This window comes from Primulina tabacum, chromosome 16 (genome assembly GCF_025594145.1).
Source record: "Primulina tabacum isolate GXHZ01 chromosome 16, ASM2559414v2, whole genome shotgun sequence".
NCBI lineage: Eukaryota > Viridiplantae > Streptophyta > Magnoliopsida > Lamiales > Gesneriaceae > Primulina > Primulina tabacum.
This window is the reverse complement of record NC_134565.1, coordinates 23,232,973-23,250,532: the sequence shown is the minus strand read 5'-3', so window position 1 is coordinate 23,250,532 and position 17,560 is coordinate 23,232,973. Positions and strand designations below refer to the sequence as shown.

At 35.6% G+C, this 17,560-nt stretch overlaps 1 protein-coding gene across 1 annotated transcript; it reads left to right on the top strand.

Annotated features, from left to right (window-relative positions):
- The first annotated feature begins 358 nt into the window (after positions 1–358).
- LOC142528420 (uncharacterized) lies at positions 359–850 on the top strand. Its single transcript, XM_075633468.1, has one exon. The coding sequence runs from the start codon at positions 359–361 to the stop codon at positions 848–850; it is 492 nt and encodes a 163-aa protein (XP_075489583.1).
- Positions 851–17,560: the final 16,710 nt, after the last annotated feature.

The following is a 17,560-nucleotide window of genomic DNA, read 5'->3' as shown; positions in this document are numbered from 1 at the left end:
AATCCTTCCTGGAAGAGGAAGAAGGGGTGACGTAGGAGTATTCAATCTCCGAACATCCATAAAAATCATGTGTTATTTACTTCTTGCAAGCTCTTACTTTTCCAACCGCAATTTGTCAAGTTTGCTAAAAGTGTTTGAACTGTCTATTGGGAATTGTGAACCGTTTTCCGCACTCATTAGTGGTTCAAGTTTCCAACCGTTTGAGAAAGAATTTTCAACCGCCTAAAAACGATTGAAAACTAATTTTAGAAAAGAAAATTTAAAAGAGTTCATTCACCCCCCTCTAAACTCTTTTCCGATCACAACAAGTGGTATCAGAGCGGGGTTTTCTCAAACATTGACATCTTTTCAATCACTTATGGCTTCTTTCAATAAAATTCCAATGTTCTCTAAAGAAGATTATGACGATTGGAAAATTCGCATGCAGGCACATTTAGCAGCCCAAGATGATGACATGTGGTATGTCATCACTGACGGGCCAATGAGAATTCTGAAGGTGAATACAGCTGCAACAATAACTGAAGGTGCTCCTCAGATGGTTGAAAAGCACAGATCTGAATGGACAGCTGACGATAAAAAGAAGGCAAATTTGGATAACGTTACGAAAGATATTATCTATAAAACTCTGGACAAGAATATGTTCGCCAAAATCAAAACCTGCACTACTGCGAAGGAAATATGGGAAAAACTTACTCAACTATGCGAAGGCAATGATCAGACTAAGGAAAACAAATTGACTGTGGCTATCCAGAAGTTTGACAACGCAAAGATGAAGCGAGGAGAAACTCCTGCAGAATTTGACGAACGGTTCAGCAGTATCATCATCGAACTCACCTCACTCAGGAAATAATATTCCAACAGAGAAATTGCTTTAAAGGTTATGCAAGATCTTCCCAGAGAATGAGACGTAAATAGTATAGCAATGCGAGAATCTAAGGATTTGAACAAGCTGGAACTTCACGACCTATTCGCCGATCTTAAAGCTTATGAGTTTGAGCTTGGTATACGAACTGAAGAAGACCCATCCACATCGCAACAAACAAAGGAACTGTCAGCTACCATAATGACTCTTCCGGTCGAAGAGTCCTCGAGTAAAAAATCGGCCGAGCAATTAAGCAATGAAGCCATGTCTTTATTCGTTAAAAAATTTAGTAAATTCATGCGTAAGAATCAATCACAGATGAATAAACCTCACTTTAACAAGGACCATACTGATGATGGTCAAGCTTGTTTTAACTGTGGAAAGAAAGGACACTTTATTGCAGAATGCAACAGGCCAAAAAAAGATGAAAAGAAATCAAGTGACAGAAGACGAGTTAAAGACAACAAAAGATTCATCAAAAAGAAGAGTCAGCGAGTCTTAGTTGCAGAAGAAGTTAAAGGCAAATGGGCTAAATCAGAATCTGAAAAATCTATTTCTGAAGAATCTTCAAGTGAAAGCGAAGATGAGAAAGTAGAGTGTCTCATGGCCAAAGAAGATCAAGAATCTACTGATGAAATGGTATTTGACTTTAACTCTGATGAATTCACACGAAAAGATCTTGTCACCGCACTTCATGACATGGTAGATGAGTTTAAGAGGTTATCACAACAGTTCAATGAAGCCAAAACAGAAAAACAAAACTTGGAAAACAAGTTAACTCTTTCTAGCTGTTCACAGCAAAAAGAGGTTAACGGTTTGAAAGTAAAGTTAAGTCTGCTAACAGCTGAGAATGATGATCTGCGAAGATTGTTTCATGCTACTTTGAAAGAAAACAAACGATTGATAAATACAGTCAACACTTGGAACAAATCCTCTGTTTCTCTAAATAAGATGCAGGAAATGCAAAAGCCAGCTGGAGAAAGAACCGGGCTAGGCTGTAGCATTAATAAATGCAGTACTTCTGGAGCATCAACTCAACCGCTACTAGAAAAAGACAGTTTAAAACCAATTAAATTTGTCAGATCTAGTACGGTATATGAACATGATAAGACTGAAGATCAAGGCACTCAGAATGTAAATCTTGAAAATAACAGAAGGCGATGTGGTTTAGGATATGTCGAAATTGAGAATGCTAAAACCAACCGATCATGGCTCAGACGCAGGCCTAATACAACCGTTCACAACGGTTCAGGTTGGGCCAGCAGAAAGCCTGGGTCAACCGGAAATCATTCAAAAAATAGACCGAACCATTACCACAATAGCCGACCTGTTCAAAAGAGATACCGGTTGAATGACAACGACAGATGGTCCAAACAACATACTGGAAAGAAAAAGACACTGTATACACCACCTGATTATGCACATAGCAGCTATCTCCTTAGGACACATCATGAAAAATCCTTTAAGATAATTCAAGTGTGGATTCCTAAGGGTCTAATAAGCTCAGGACCCAAATAGGAAAGGGTACCAATTTATCTTTTCAATAATGTTAGGTGTCAAAGAAGAAAAACTTGGAGGAATCAATCTGGTTTCTGGATAGTGGCTGTTCTAGACACATGACTGGAAGCAAAGATCTCCTGTCAGAAGTAATCAACTACAAAAGTCCAACAATCACCTTCGGTGACAATTCTAAAGGTAAAGCTATTGGTAAGGATAAGATTATCCACGGCAAAATTATTATTAGAGATATACTTCTTGTAGAAAATCTATGTTATAACCTGATAAACATAAACCAACTATGTGACAGTGGTTACACCGTAGAAATTCAAAAACTTATATGTGTTGTCAAAACCGCTGCAGGTAATATCATGTTAACTGGTCATAGAGAGCAAAATACATACAAAGTTAAATGGAATGATGACTGTCTTAGCGCACCTACCTGTTTTGTCGCCTTAAATGGAAATAAAAATTGGCTTTGGCATAAACGACTCAATCACCTTAATTTCAAATCTATTGCCACTATCAGCAAACTTAAATTAGTGTCTGGATTGCCTAACATTGATTTTGCCAAAAATAAAATTTGCAATGCTTGTCAGTTAGGTAAACAAGTCCGGTCAACATTCAAGAGCAAAGGAAGAAACTCATCAGCAAGATGCCTGGAACTTCTTCATATGGACTTGTTCGAACCAATACCCGTAACAAGCTTAAGGGGAAAGAAATACACTCTCGTAGTAATTGATGATTTCTCCAGATTTACATGGGTAACATTTCTAAACTCCAAAGACCAAACCGTTGATCAACTAATCAAGCTGCTCAAAAGACTTCAAAACGAGAAAAGTGAAGCAGTTGAAAGAATCAGGAGTGACAGAGGAATTGAATTTCTAAACCGATTCCTGTCATCCTATCTTGAAGATCATGGCATAAAACATGAATTATCAGCAGCAAGATCACCTCAACAAAATAGAGTAGCTGAAAGAAGAAACCGCACATTGAAGGAAGCAGCTAGAACCATGCTAGCTGAATCTGGTATCTCACAAAGGTTCTGGGCTGAAGCCATCAACACAGCCTGTTATACTCAAAACCGGTCCATGATCAATAAGAATCATGAGAAAACTCCATACGAAATTTGGACCGACAAGCAGCCAGAAGTTGGATACTTTCGCATCTTTGGTTGTAAGTGTTTCATTCACATTAATGGCAAAACACATCTCACCGCTTTTGATGTTAAAGATGATAATGGCACCTTTTTAGGATATTCAGTAGTGAGCAAAGCATACAGAGTTTATAACAAAAGAACTCTCACTGTTGAAGAACCTATACACATTGTATTTGTTGAATCATCTATATGTCATGACAACAATAGTAACAGTATACATGATTTAATAAATAATCTTGATGCACCTAACCATGAAGCAAGCAGTGATGATGAGGTAGATCTGATTAAAATAGGGGGAATCACATCAAAAGAAAATCCAACCGCTCAAGAACAAACTCAACAAGTGAACTAACCAGAGGACATCCAACAAACGCAGATAGAAGTAGCACTGGAGCAAGAAGAAGGAATTATTCAACATACCGAGCTAAATCCATATAGACTATGTCTCCAGTGGAAAAAGGATCACCCACTTGAACTGGTCATCGGTAACCCTACTGCTCCTCTTAGAACTAGAAATCAAATGATAAATGAAGTTATGCATGTGATAAAGATAAAAAATTGTATATTAATTAAATGTTTTATAATATAAATATATAGTTTTTGTTTTATTAAATGTTTAAATATTATATGTTTTATAATAAATTGTATAAAATATAAGTTGTTGTGTAATTATAAGTTTTTACTATTTTTTACAGGTTCGATAAAACAAGAATAACCTTGGCGTTGCAAATGGGATTAAGATGATTCTTGGACCTGTAGAAAGTTGATGTTAATATCTACAATATTGGTGGCAAGCATGAGATAAAAATCCTCTCACAATTGGGATCAAATTAAGCAACAAATAAAGTTACCAAAGAAGTGGCAGTTTTACCATGCTCTAGCATTTTGACCATATCTCTCAGATTACTTGGTCAAATGGTTAAAACAAATACCACAATTCAAACAACTCAGATATCTACATGTTTTGTTTTATGTGGAGAAGAAAATTCGGATGAGAAGATTTTTAAAAGTGATGTGTATTAAAATATTAATTTCTTGGAACACCAATGAACGCTTATGTGTAAAAAATAATATTTTATTTGTGGTTGTCTCCCCAAATTTGGCTATAAATAGGGGTGCATTGTAATGTATTGATATATCCCTCATTTTATGAAAAAAGCTTTGAGTTCATAATATTTCTCTCTTTGTTTTTTCTTTATTTCTTCATTTAAATATAATTAGCATGTTAAATTCATATTCAAAGTTTTACACTTTGAATAATGAGTAGCTAACTTCCCAAACTTGAGATGAAAATGTGAAACTCTTGGCATGATAATAAGGTTATTAAAAGGTAAGAATCTATGTTTTATATTATTATTCATTATTTATTGTTTATGTTATTTTTATTTCTTTAAGTATTATTATATCCTACTTATAAGTGGGAGTTTTGATTTATTGTTGCTATATGTTACACTAAATTCTTGGAACCATTTAAATGTTAGTTTGATATTACCAACCATTTAAAGTGGATGCCTTGATTTATTATATATGATTATATCATAATATTAATTTCTTGGTACCATTTAAATGTTTGTTTGGTTTTACCAACCATTTAAAGTGGATGCCTTGATTTAGTGTTTACAAATATATATATAGCACAATAAATACTTGACAACATTTACAAGTTTTGGTATATATTATATATTTATAAGATAATAATATATAACATAATATAAATATGATTATTTAATATATATTGGAACCATTTTATTAAGTGGATTTCAATAATGTTCATTAATGATAACTTTATTAAAATACCAAGAGTGGATCCTTTAATCTCAACTACTTAAATTAAAATTTGAACAAAAATTACCAATTAAAGATTCAAACCATTAAAAGAAAAAAAAACAAAAAGATATTGTAGTGGACTTGTAATTACCTTAGCTTCCCTGTAGATACGATATTCGAACTCACCGAATTATACTACTTGTGGACAACCTGCTCTTGGGAGTGCAACAATCAAAAACTTGTTGCGACTTTGATTGTTGCACTCCCAAGAGCAGGTTGTCCACAAGTAGTATAATTCGGTGAGTCCGAATATCGTATCCACAAGGAAGCTAAGGTAATTACAGGTCCACTACAATATCTTTTTGTTTTTTTTTCTTTTAATGGTTTGAATATTTAATTGATAATTTTTAATTGTTCAAATTTTAATTTAAGTAGTTGAGATTAAAGGATCCACTCTTGGTATTTTAATAAAGTTATCATGAATTAACATTATTGAAATCCACTTAATAAAAATGGTTCCAATATATATTAAATAATCATATTTATATTATGTTATATATTATTATCTTATAAGTATATAATATATACCAAAACTTGTAAATGTTGTCAAGTATTTATTGTGCTATATATATATTTGTAAACACTAAATCAAGGCATCCACTTTAAATGGTTGGTAAAACCAAACAAACATTTAAATGGTACCAAGAAATTAATATTATGATATAATCATATATAATAAATCAAGGCATCCACTTTAAATGGTTGGTAATACCAAACTAACATTTAAATGGTTCCAAGAATTTAGTGTAACATATAGCAACAATAAATCAAACTCACACTTATAAGTAGAGTATAATAATACTTAAAGAAATTAAAATAACATAAACAATAAATAATGATTAAATAATATAAAATATAGATTCTTACCTTTTAATAACCTTATTATCATGCCAAGAGTTTCACCTTTTCATCTCAACTTTGGGAAGTTAGCTACTCATTATTAAAAGTATAAAACTTTGAATATGAATTTAACATGCTAATTATATTTAAATGATGAAATAAATGAAAAACAAAGAGAGAAATATTATGAACTCAAATGTTTGTTCATAAAATGAGGGATATCTCAATACATTACAATACACCCCCTATTTATAGCCAAATTTGGGGACACAACCACAAATAAAATATTATTTTTTACACATAAGTGTTCATTGGTGTTCCAAGAAATTAATATTTTAATACACATCACTTTTGAAAATCTTCCCATCCGAATTTTCTTCTCCACATAAAACAAAACATGTAGATATCTGAGTTGTTTGAATTGTGGTATTTTTTTAACCATTTGACCAAGTAATTTGAGAGATATGGTCAAAATGCTAGAGCATGGTAAAATTGCCACTTCTTTGGTAACTTTATTTGTTGCTTAATTTGATCCCACTTGTGAGAAGATTTTTATCTCATGCTTGCCACCAATATTGTAGATATTAACATCAACTTTTTACAGGTCCAAGAATCATCTTAATCCCATTTGCAACGCCAAGGTTATTCTTGTTTTATCGAACCTGTAAAAAATAGTAAAAACTTATAATTACACAACAACTTATATTTTATATAATTTATTATAAAACATATAATATTTAAACATTTAATAAAACAAAAACTATATATTTATATTATAAAACATTTAATTATATACAATTTTTTTTATCTTTATCACATCCCCAACCAGCTTATTGCTAGTCCCTAGCAATTTAAGCGTTAATAGCAATACAAAACATATTGATTAATTTAAATAGAAATGTAATCAAAACTATCCAAGTGTTTAAATTAAATTTGAAAAATGTCAAAGTTATATCAAGATCATTATAATTATAATTTATGAAATAATCTGAACTGATCAATTCAAAGCTTATTTTCAGGTAGTTAAATGTACATGACTTTCAGAAATTCCTAGTAAGAGTCTACACTTCATATCCTCACATGTTAATAAGTGTTTCAATTTATGGGAATGATTTCTCTTATGGAGTTGGAATACAGATAAATGTTCAGGAAAATGGTTTACAGAAAGCAGACAGACAAACGAGCTAAACTAATCAAAAGATAGGAAATCCATTGATTCAAAATCCAGTTGTTCTTATTATATATTTTTTTCCTGATCTTTTTTTTACATCATGGAATCAAACTAAGTTTATGCTTCTTGACCACATATTTATTTAATTTGTACAATGTATTTCTCTCTTTATTTCTTTTTTTTTCTTTTTTTATTTGTATTTTTATGAGAGATAAATGGGTCGCAGCATATAACTTAAAAATTACATAGATCTTCAACATCTTTCTTTTTTTTTTTCTTTTTTTTTTCCAGGAAATATCAATTTTTTTTCAAAATAAGAACTCAAGATCTAAACAATAGATAGCCTTTCTGATGATCAATAAAGGCTCGCAAGCTGTTTTCTCAATCCTCTCCACTCACTCACAAAATATGTGTGAGTTTAAAAATTTTTGGCACTCTTATCAGGTATATCTTGGGCCATATACTTTAATAACTGATTTTATCACAATGGTTAATCATTCAAAAAGATTTCATAAATCATATTTTTATAGTGATGCTGCATTTGTTTCTCAGATAGAACCTAAGGAAATTGATGATGCATTTGTAATGCCCGAATTTTTAAAAAAATTAAATTGTGGCAGTAGTTGTGATGGCTTATGGATTTACGTTATGGTATGAATGGTAATGAATGTTATAGAATGGAATAGATAATGAATGTGTAGAATCAAAGGTTGAATTTGAGCCAAATAGGTAATGGAAGTGCAGAAACGGTATGAAAAATGTGGCAGTAGTTGTGGTTTTTAGCATAATGTTTTGTATATTGATCCAATTGATGTGAGGCTACTTTCATTAGAAATATAAGAAATAAGGCTATAACTTTCATGTTTTGAGTTTTGGTCAAATCATTAGGGAAGACGAGACAAAAGTGGTCCGAAGTGTCTCGTGTGTATCGTCGTTCCTGCACTGACACATGTTGGGAGATTGAGCATAACTTTTTACTCAGACCTCCAAATGACATGAGGCCAATTGGAGATGCAAGCCAAGACACAGCGCTACAACTTTCATGTTGACCACTTTTGCAAATTCGGAAGTTAAAAATTGCGTTTTTTGGCAGAATGCGGCGCGCCCCTGCGCCAGATCTCGCGCGATGGTGCGCCGGTTGCTGAAACTTTTGGTGTTGGGCAGTATGGGGCGCGCGGCTGCGCCAAAATCACGCGCCATGGCGCCCAGCACTTGTACAAAAAACGTGTTTTGAGGTTTGGATGGTATATATTAGAATGGGGAATGATTTTTGTATCATTTCTTCTCATCCTCATTTCTCTCCATCGGTTAGAAGCTAGGGTTCTTCCATTTTTTCTTCTTTCCCTCCTATCATCTCTTGATTTATTCCTTCAATCTAAATTGGTATCTTCATCTACGCTAATAGAAAGATCAAGGTAAGTTATTACTTTGTCTTGTTCTTGGATTCCTTGAGTTGTAAGTTTATATTGGTAAGTTTTCAACTTACGGGGGATTGAAATCTTAAGAAAATGATATTAATGGATTCTATTATGGTTTGATCTTGTAGAATCATCACCAAGTGCCAAGACTAGTGTATCTCTATTTGGTTGTAAGTAGATTCTTCCTTGGAATGCATCTCATGAGCTATGTTTATGATAAATGAAGATTCAATTGTTTTTAAAAACAAGGGTTGTAAATCTTCATTCCGATGCTTAGAACTGTTGCACATGGATCTCTTTGGTCCTATACCAGTCATGAGCATAGAGGGAATGAAATACACCTTGGTAGTCGTAGATGATTTTTCAAGATTTACTTGGGTTATTTTTCTCAAATCTAAAGACCATACTGCTTCACAACTGATAAAGCTCTTCAAAAGACTTTTAAATGAAAAATCAGTTGGAATTGATCGAATCAGATCAGATCAGATCGAGGAATTGAATTCATCAATCAAACTCTTTCAAATTTTCTAGAGAATGGTGGAATTATGCATGAGCTCTCAGCAGCCAGAACTCCTCAGCAAAATGGTGTAGCTGAGAGAAGAAATCAGACCCTTAAAGAAGCTGCTAGAACAATGCTTGCTGATTCTGGTATTCCTCAAAGGTTTTGGGCAGAGGCAGTAAACTGTAACATGCCTAACTTCAAAACGATAAATGTATTTTCTTGCTGTTGCTGCTTGAGCACGAGTAGGAACAGCACCACTACTACTTACCCTCTGCAAATCATGAATCTTGAACCATGTTGACATCACTTTCATCAAGACATATTCTTCCATTGTCTTCTTCAATTCTTCTAAATAAGGACTTAATTGCTCATTAACTTGAATATGCGAACTACTGCATGCATCAGAGTTACTTGAATCTGACATATTGAACTGTTATTGTCTCACATTCTATCATCTTATTTATAGACAGATGAAATTTAAATGTTGAAGAAACTGAAGAGACTCAAATCAACCGAAGCGTTCTTCTCATTTACCGAGGCTTCTTAACTATCAGTTGTTCATTATTAACTGATATCTGTTTGACATTTATTACTTAACGCTTAACCAATCATCAGTTCATATGTTTACGATCGTAATTCATATATAATAAGTAATGAAACTTATTATTTGCAGGAAAAAGAAAAAAACAAAGTTAAGCCAAAATAAATGTTTCCTTCAACCATAAATATTTGCTTGGATTACATCTTCATATTTTTCTTCCACGTCAATTATCCACATTTTCAACCAAACGGATAGAGGTGAGGTAGATGTCTTGAGAAAGCTGTGGGAAGAAGCTATGCGAGTAAGGATCTCCAGCTCCTTTCGAAGCATCAGCTGATAGATATGACCATCCTTGAAGATGTCCACCCACACAGCTATATTCAAGTGCTCCCGCACTTCTCTCAACTCTGCCATCAGTTCGGGAGTGGTAGCCTCTCCAGAATTATACAGGAACGCAAGCTCCTGTAACTTTTCCCAGTAGGGAAGACTCTTGTAGAAGACTTCGTCTTCTATAACAGCCTTCCTAGCTTCCAGAGAAAATGGCGAAGCACTCGAGCTACTCGCATCTACCATTCTTTCGTCTTGAATATTTTCAGCAATATGACTGAAACTAACCGTGTTACTTCTATTTATAGCAGAATATCAAAGAAGCTGAAGGGTCGTCAACGTTTCAGCAAACGAAAATCTTTCTGACCTTTAAATTTATTCGCTTTAATTATTTTATGCACTAATTAAGGGGGAATAATGGTTTTAAAAGGTTAACTGAGAAGACAAATGTTAGTAAACTCTCAACTGAAAGGACACAGTCTTACAACTGATCGTTCAGTTGTGTATTTCACTAATCTTCTCATATAAGTTAACTAATTAAAACATATTATATTCCAAATCAAGTGACGTGACTGTCTATTATCTAACGATGAATCTCATTTTGAAAACATGGAAGCATTTGAACCGTTTAAATTGTACACACGCTTATAGCACACGAACATACGTTTTTATTCAAAATTTTGATGGACTGACACGTGTCCAGAATCTAAACAGTCACATACATATAAATAATTTCCCGCTTCAATTTAGCTTTCTTTCTTACGCGTACATCATCTCTCAGAGCAAACTCATACACTCAGAGCTTGTATTTCGCAAAATTTCAGGTTTCCTTACTCTCAACAATGGCGAATCAAATCCCAGCTCACATGTTGAACGCTATGGCCATTGATTTTGACTCAGTTTTATCAGTTCACGAAGCTGAAATTAAGAATGTCTTTCTGAAGATTGAATCTGCTGGTCTCAGAATGATTTTGGGACAATACTCGCAGGAGATTTACCCAAAAGAACTCCAAAACCTCTACTCAAATGGATATATCAACTCTGATGGAAACATCATTGCCACTATTAATGGTCAGTCGGTGACCATTTCTGAAGATTCTTTCGGAGAAATCTTTTCATTACCCTCTGATGGATTAGTACACCTTGCTGATGTTAAAGCATCAGATATTGAAGAAATGCAAACTGCACTCTCTGCTGATGGACGAAAAATCAAAGTTTCCGATCCTAAGAAGAAACTGAAGCATGAGGTTCAGTTGCTGGCTGATATCGTAGCCAAAGGGCTATTGGCCAAGGCAGGATCGTATGCTGCCCTGACTTTGGAGAAGTTTCAAGCTATTACGATCATTATGGCTGGAAGAAAATTCAACTGGAAGCAACTTATTTTTAGTATCTTGAAGAACATGTTTTCCTCCACCAAGCAATCCAAAGGATTTGCAGTGCCGCTAAGTTATTTGATGAAAGTCAAAGGGTTGGTGGCTGATGATTCGGAGCGATTATCTAAATTCAAAATTTTTAATGGGAAGAATATTCTGCCACCCAAGACTAAACTAGATATCTCTCCTGATCAGTTCGTGAAGATCAAGAAGGAGATTGGGACACAACAGGCTGCTCCCAAATCAGTTAAACAGGAGAAAACATTGGCTCAACTGAAGACAGTTAAAAGAAAATTGATTATTAGTGAATCCGATTCTGAGATGACGCCCTCTCCCAAAATTGCCAAGAAACCAAGAACACAAAGGACAAAATTACCAACCACAGTAGAATCAATTCCTACTGAAAGACTGATATTTTAAGATGCCCAACAGCCTATCAAAGCAGTTCCTCTGAAGATTATTCCCCCAGAAATCTCAGCTGGTGCAACAAAGGAAACAGTTAGAATCAAAGCTCCTCTAATCCACATCAATCGTCCTACCGTTCTAGCACCTGCCAGACCCAAAAGTATAAAAATTATAGAACTGGTGGATACTACTCGTACTGGATTGGAAATTCCACACATCCTCAGTACTGAAAAAGGCAAAGGCAAATTGATTGAAGAGCCCAGGCCATCCAATTCAATTCAAACTCATATTGACCTTGTTTGGGAACAAGTTAATAATTTTGCAGCATCAAAACTTAAACTCTATGATGACTGGACCGTCTACAGAACTCAAATTTTTGCTAAGCAGTTGAAAAAGAAATACCAGCTGAACAAATTTATCAAACTGGAAGCAATTGTCCTCAAGATGGTCAAAGCTGCTACAATTGTTCAGGCTTTGGAGAGAAAAACATATTTTTTTGATCAAATTCGAGCTAAGAAGCTATCTCAACTGCTTGAGAAATTAAAGGCAAACTACATTCCCACCAATCCAACTGCCTATAATGATCGAGCTGTGATCACTCAGCTAGATACAGATCTTACTAGCTTGCAAGCTCAGATAAAAATGTGGAAAATGGATCAGGAGTTAGTTCTTCCTGAGGAACCCTCTGAAGAAGAAGAAGAAGACCCCTCCTCTCAGCAGAAAGAGCCATCCTCAGAACAAACTATTGTTACAACTGAAGAACCAGTTCAGGATGTGCCACAATCATCTGCTGTGGAACATCAGCTGTACTCTGAAGCCGAGTTGAATTTTTCCAACATTGATGAAATAATTCAAGCAGTAGTGACAGAATCTATGAATAATGACACCATTTCTGAAGAAGTTGATCACTCAACTGATCAAATCACTCAAGAGGTTTCTATCTCAACATAAGCACCAGTTCAGCCTGCTGTTTCTGAACTAAAGGAGCAAACAGTGGTGCCTACTCAATCACCAAATCAACAGATTGCTGAAAATATGGAGGCAGTTCATGACCCTTTCACTGAAAATCTTTATCAGCAGGAAAGCCCAATTGTTGATCAACATCAATCTTCATCTCCTCCAGTCCAAGTAGCAGTAACTGAAAAAGATGTTCTAGCACAGACTGTCTCTGAAACGATATTATCTGATAGAACCATGGTGGTCTTTGATCAAGTCTCACATGAACTAAGAACATCTAATCAGTCACCTCCTCTTCAATCCATAGAAATGGATCTTGTTCTTGAAGAAATCCAGAATATGCAGCACAATATGCAGCAGATGATTACTGAAATCAAGAAAATTCAATCCAAACAATTCTCTCATACTGTCAAATTGGATTCTTCAATTGAATATGACTCCGCAAAACTGAAAGCCATTCAAGCAAACATGGAGTCTCTTACCCGAACTGTACTTGAGATGAAAAATAACAGAGGTCTAGCTCAAAGTCTCTATACAACTCAGGATATAATCAGTCAACGAGTTGAGCGATTGGAAACTTCTGTTTCTAATAAAATGGAATTGCTGCAGACTTGTTTACAAACTGCTGTCTCAAGTATCTCCGCAGATGTCAAAATTCTTTCCACTGACGTTCGAAAATTATCTGAGAAGATGGATTTGTTTGACAAAAAGAGGGAGGAAATCAAAGATCAAAGAGCATCTTGAAAAACAGCAGAAAACAGCAGAAGCAGTTAATCAGATTATTAGATTCAGCTGTTATTAAATCAAGATCTCTTTCAGTTCAAGAAATTCAATCTCTTATTTTATCTACAATGAGCTCAGATGTTCAATTATTATTTACTTAGTTTTGTCAAACACCATAAAGGGGGAAATTGTTGGAAACTAAATTCCGGCGTTTGACAAAATATGAATCAACTGAAAATACGAACCAACTAATCGAGTAAACTGAACTCAGCAACTGGACTTAAAAACTGAAATCAACTGACTGATCAGTTGGAAACTGATCAGTTGATATATTCAGCCGTATGCTAAGCACCCTTCAACTGAACATATCTCGGGAAAGAACAATCAACCGTCAAGAGACATAGAAGATTGCAACGCCGCACTTCAATCTATACAGCTTAGAAAAACGCATTTCGGCGAAAGATATTAAGACGCCGCATCACAATAAATGAAGCAAACAATGTCCAAGGAATAATCAAGTAGAAATCAACGGATACAAAGATTCAAATTCATCTCAAGTTACCGTTGGAGAAAAGAAGCTTATAAATATGACAGAAGAACAGCTGAAGAAAAGAGAGTCAACACTATTCAAAAAGCTTGTTGTCACTCTGTCAAAATCTCAGCTCAATCTTACTTGATATATTCGTAGCAGTTAAGGCTACAATTTGAGCTCATTAGCAAGTTGTAATAATCGTTGAAATTCGATAGTGCTAAGATCAGTTACGCACTGAGAACATTCTGTAATACTAAGAGTTTCAGTTTTTGGCAGTGTTAAGTCCAAACTGAAGTGGGTCAGTACAATTCTTGTATTTGATCAAAGTCTTTTAGTGGATATCCTATCCTTGAGATAGAAGGGGTGACGTAGGAGTAATTAAATTCTCCGAACATCCAGAAACAACCCTTGCCTATTTTATTTCAGTTTCGTATTCTATCTTTCAGTCAGTTATTTTCCGCAACTACTTTAGTTTAACTGATTGTCATTGACCAACAAGATTCCGAGAATCAGTTTGTCACCAAACTGAACTCAAAATTCGAAAAGATCAGGTTTTAATTGTGAGTGTTTATTCAACCCCCCCTTCTAAACACTCTTGATACGTTAATCGATCCTATCAATCTCCTTAGAGGTAGCACCTAGTCCTCTCTCAAGAGAGGAATGAAGCTCCTGGACCTCTGTCCAGACCGCCAGCGTCTTCTCAAAAATGCTATCTTCAAAAGCAGCCTTGCGGGAAGCTATCATCGATTCCATAAATTCTTTCACAAGATCTGGCTCACTTGAACTGCCTGCTTTCGCCATCTTGATATATGTTGTTTAACTAATCCCTCTACCTGTATTTATAGATGAAATATCATATGAAAGGTCTCTTTCTCTCTCATATCTTCCGCCACTAGATTTCAAGAGGCTTTCTATCTAAGCCATCGACGGTTCACCATTCTGGATTAGTTCTTAATCCACATGTTTAAGGGGAAAAATGGTTAAGTCATTAATTAAATGGATTTCTCAACCGTTTCTTCCTAACTACATTACTCATACGGTTCATTTTACTTGGGCACGATACTTCCATGTCATTTCGTAAAAATTACTTAAACTTTTCGACTGCCTCTGACTGACGTGACAGTTTTCACTTTTGAACTCTCAAATTAATTATTTTACCGCCGCCCAAATTTTTCAAAACTTACAAATTTCTCTCCACTAACAGTCCTCCACGTGGACTGACTGGTGATTATCTGAACCGTACATACCTATTCTACACTTGCACCATCATTAAGTCTTACCTTGCTATTTTCTACTCAATCGCGTTTAAGCTTAACTTGCAGGTTCTGAAATTCAAACCCTCTCGGTAAATCAAGAAAATGGCTGCCTCAATTGCTCAGAACACACTCGATGTTAACTTCGCGTCGATATTCGCCATGCCCAACAAATCGATGCAAGCCATGTTTCGCAAAATAGAACTTTCTGGGCTTCGCTCCTTTCTGTGCTCCAGCTACAAATACTCAGACACATTACTGAAGGAATTTTTTGAGTCCGCCCACATGAAGAACAGGAGAAATTATTTGTGCGGTTCAAAACAAAAACCTCCAGTTCACCCAAAAGATGTTTGCTGAATTGTTCAGCTTATCCCACAGATGGAGTTACTGATTTCTCAACATTGCCAGATGGAAATATCGACATTTGGCGAAGTACTTTCTCAAACACGGCCTCTCCAATCTCTCATCCAACATGTCAGAAATGCGATTTAAAGATTGAATTCAGACTGTTGGCTGATATTGTGGCAAAAGGACTGCTTGCCAAAGCTGGTGCATACGATAAAATTACCTTGGAGAAATTTCTTGTTATGGCCACCATTTCCTCCTAACTACGGATAAATTGGTCTGATGTGTTATTTAAAATCTTGGTAGCCATGATCAATAAAGAAAACCAATCACAAGGGTTTGCGGTTCCAATCTGCCACATGCTGATCAACGTCGGGGTTCAACCGGTTGATATTATAGAAGTTGGCAAAACTAAGCTCTTCAATTGGGTATCGGTTGAAAAATTTATCCAAAAGAATCGACCGGCTGAGGAGATAGTCTCCATCAAGACTGAAACCGGGGAAGAGTTTCTAAAACAAAATAAATCATCCAAAATCGTTTCAACCGCCAAGAAAACCAAGAGGAAGCTGGTTCTAAAAATAAGCTCCGATGATGAGTCCAAAGATGACGTTCCAGTTGCTCAAGTTTTTTTAAGAAAAAGAGAACTGCACAACCAACAAAGATAAGATTGGTCAAACATCTTTCTACACCACTCGTTCCTGCCCCAATCCCTGCAATCTTGGTGACTAAGTTGAAATGGATTCAAATTACAGAACCAGAGATTGACTCCTCTTGCTCTGGACCTCCCATTATTCTCTCCTCAGATAAGGGCAAACAGGTGATGGTTGAAAATCCACCTCAAAACAATGCAGTTCATACGGCCATAGTACTCGCAAGCGAGCGTGTAAATGAGGCTGTCCAGAAAAAGATAAAGATGTTTGACAGATGGGTTAAATATCGGAATGCTGTAACTTTTGATTCGCTACTTCAAACCGGCAAAATAAAAGCAGCTGCTAAGCTAGAGCGGTCCATTTTGGAATGGACAGAAACGGCTGATATTCAAACCGCTCTTCAACGACGAGACTTTCTGGAACTTCAAATGAAAGAAAGCACTCTTCGAATCATCATACGGTTGAAAAGAAATAATTTTGACCCTTTTTGTCCTACAGCCAAGGATGATTCGGCAGTCATCTCTCAACTTGAGATGGACGCATTGTCACTGGCTATGAGAGTCGCTCAAATGCGACAGGATCTTAATCTCCCAGCTGTTACAGATCAAACAAAGTTAGAGTCTATGATGGAAATTCATGAAGATCTGAGCTCAAAACAGTGTCAAGCCATCCCTACTAAAAAGGATTCCTCATCTATTTCTCCCGATCCTTCCAAGTGCTGAAACACAGAGTCATCAGATTACCACCGACATTCCATCTGAGTCTCGAACAATCTCTGCCATGGATCAGTCTACCCAACTGCCTCCACTTGATCCTTCTGCTGCTAAAACTGTTTCTGTTGATGAGGCAGAGAAGTTTTTATCCGACTTTGATAAAGCTGTCACTTTTCAAGATCAAACAGTCTGTTCACCAGGTTCTCCCACCAAGGATGATCCAACAGCTTTTCCAGAACAAACGTTGATTTCTCCCAAGGAAGTGCATACAGCCCAGCTGACCAATCCCTTGATGATTGCAAAATCTCCTCCACCAACTTCTCCGCCAGCACAATCAGAGGAACATGATGTCACTGGAGTTAAATCGTCTGCTTCTACTGAAAACATTGATCAAATTATTCAGAGCATTACGGATGAACTCCTTGAGCCTAAAACATCAAAAGCTACTGGTAGATTTCCTCCACT

What these genes read in the sequence shown, in the direction of transcription:
- LOC142528420 (XM_075633468.1), top strand. Translation starts at nt 359, where the DNA reads ATGGCTTCTTTCAATAAAATTCCAATGTTCTCTAAAGAAGATTATGAC.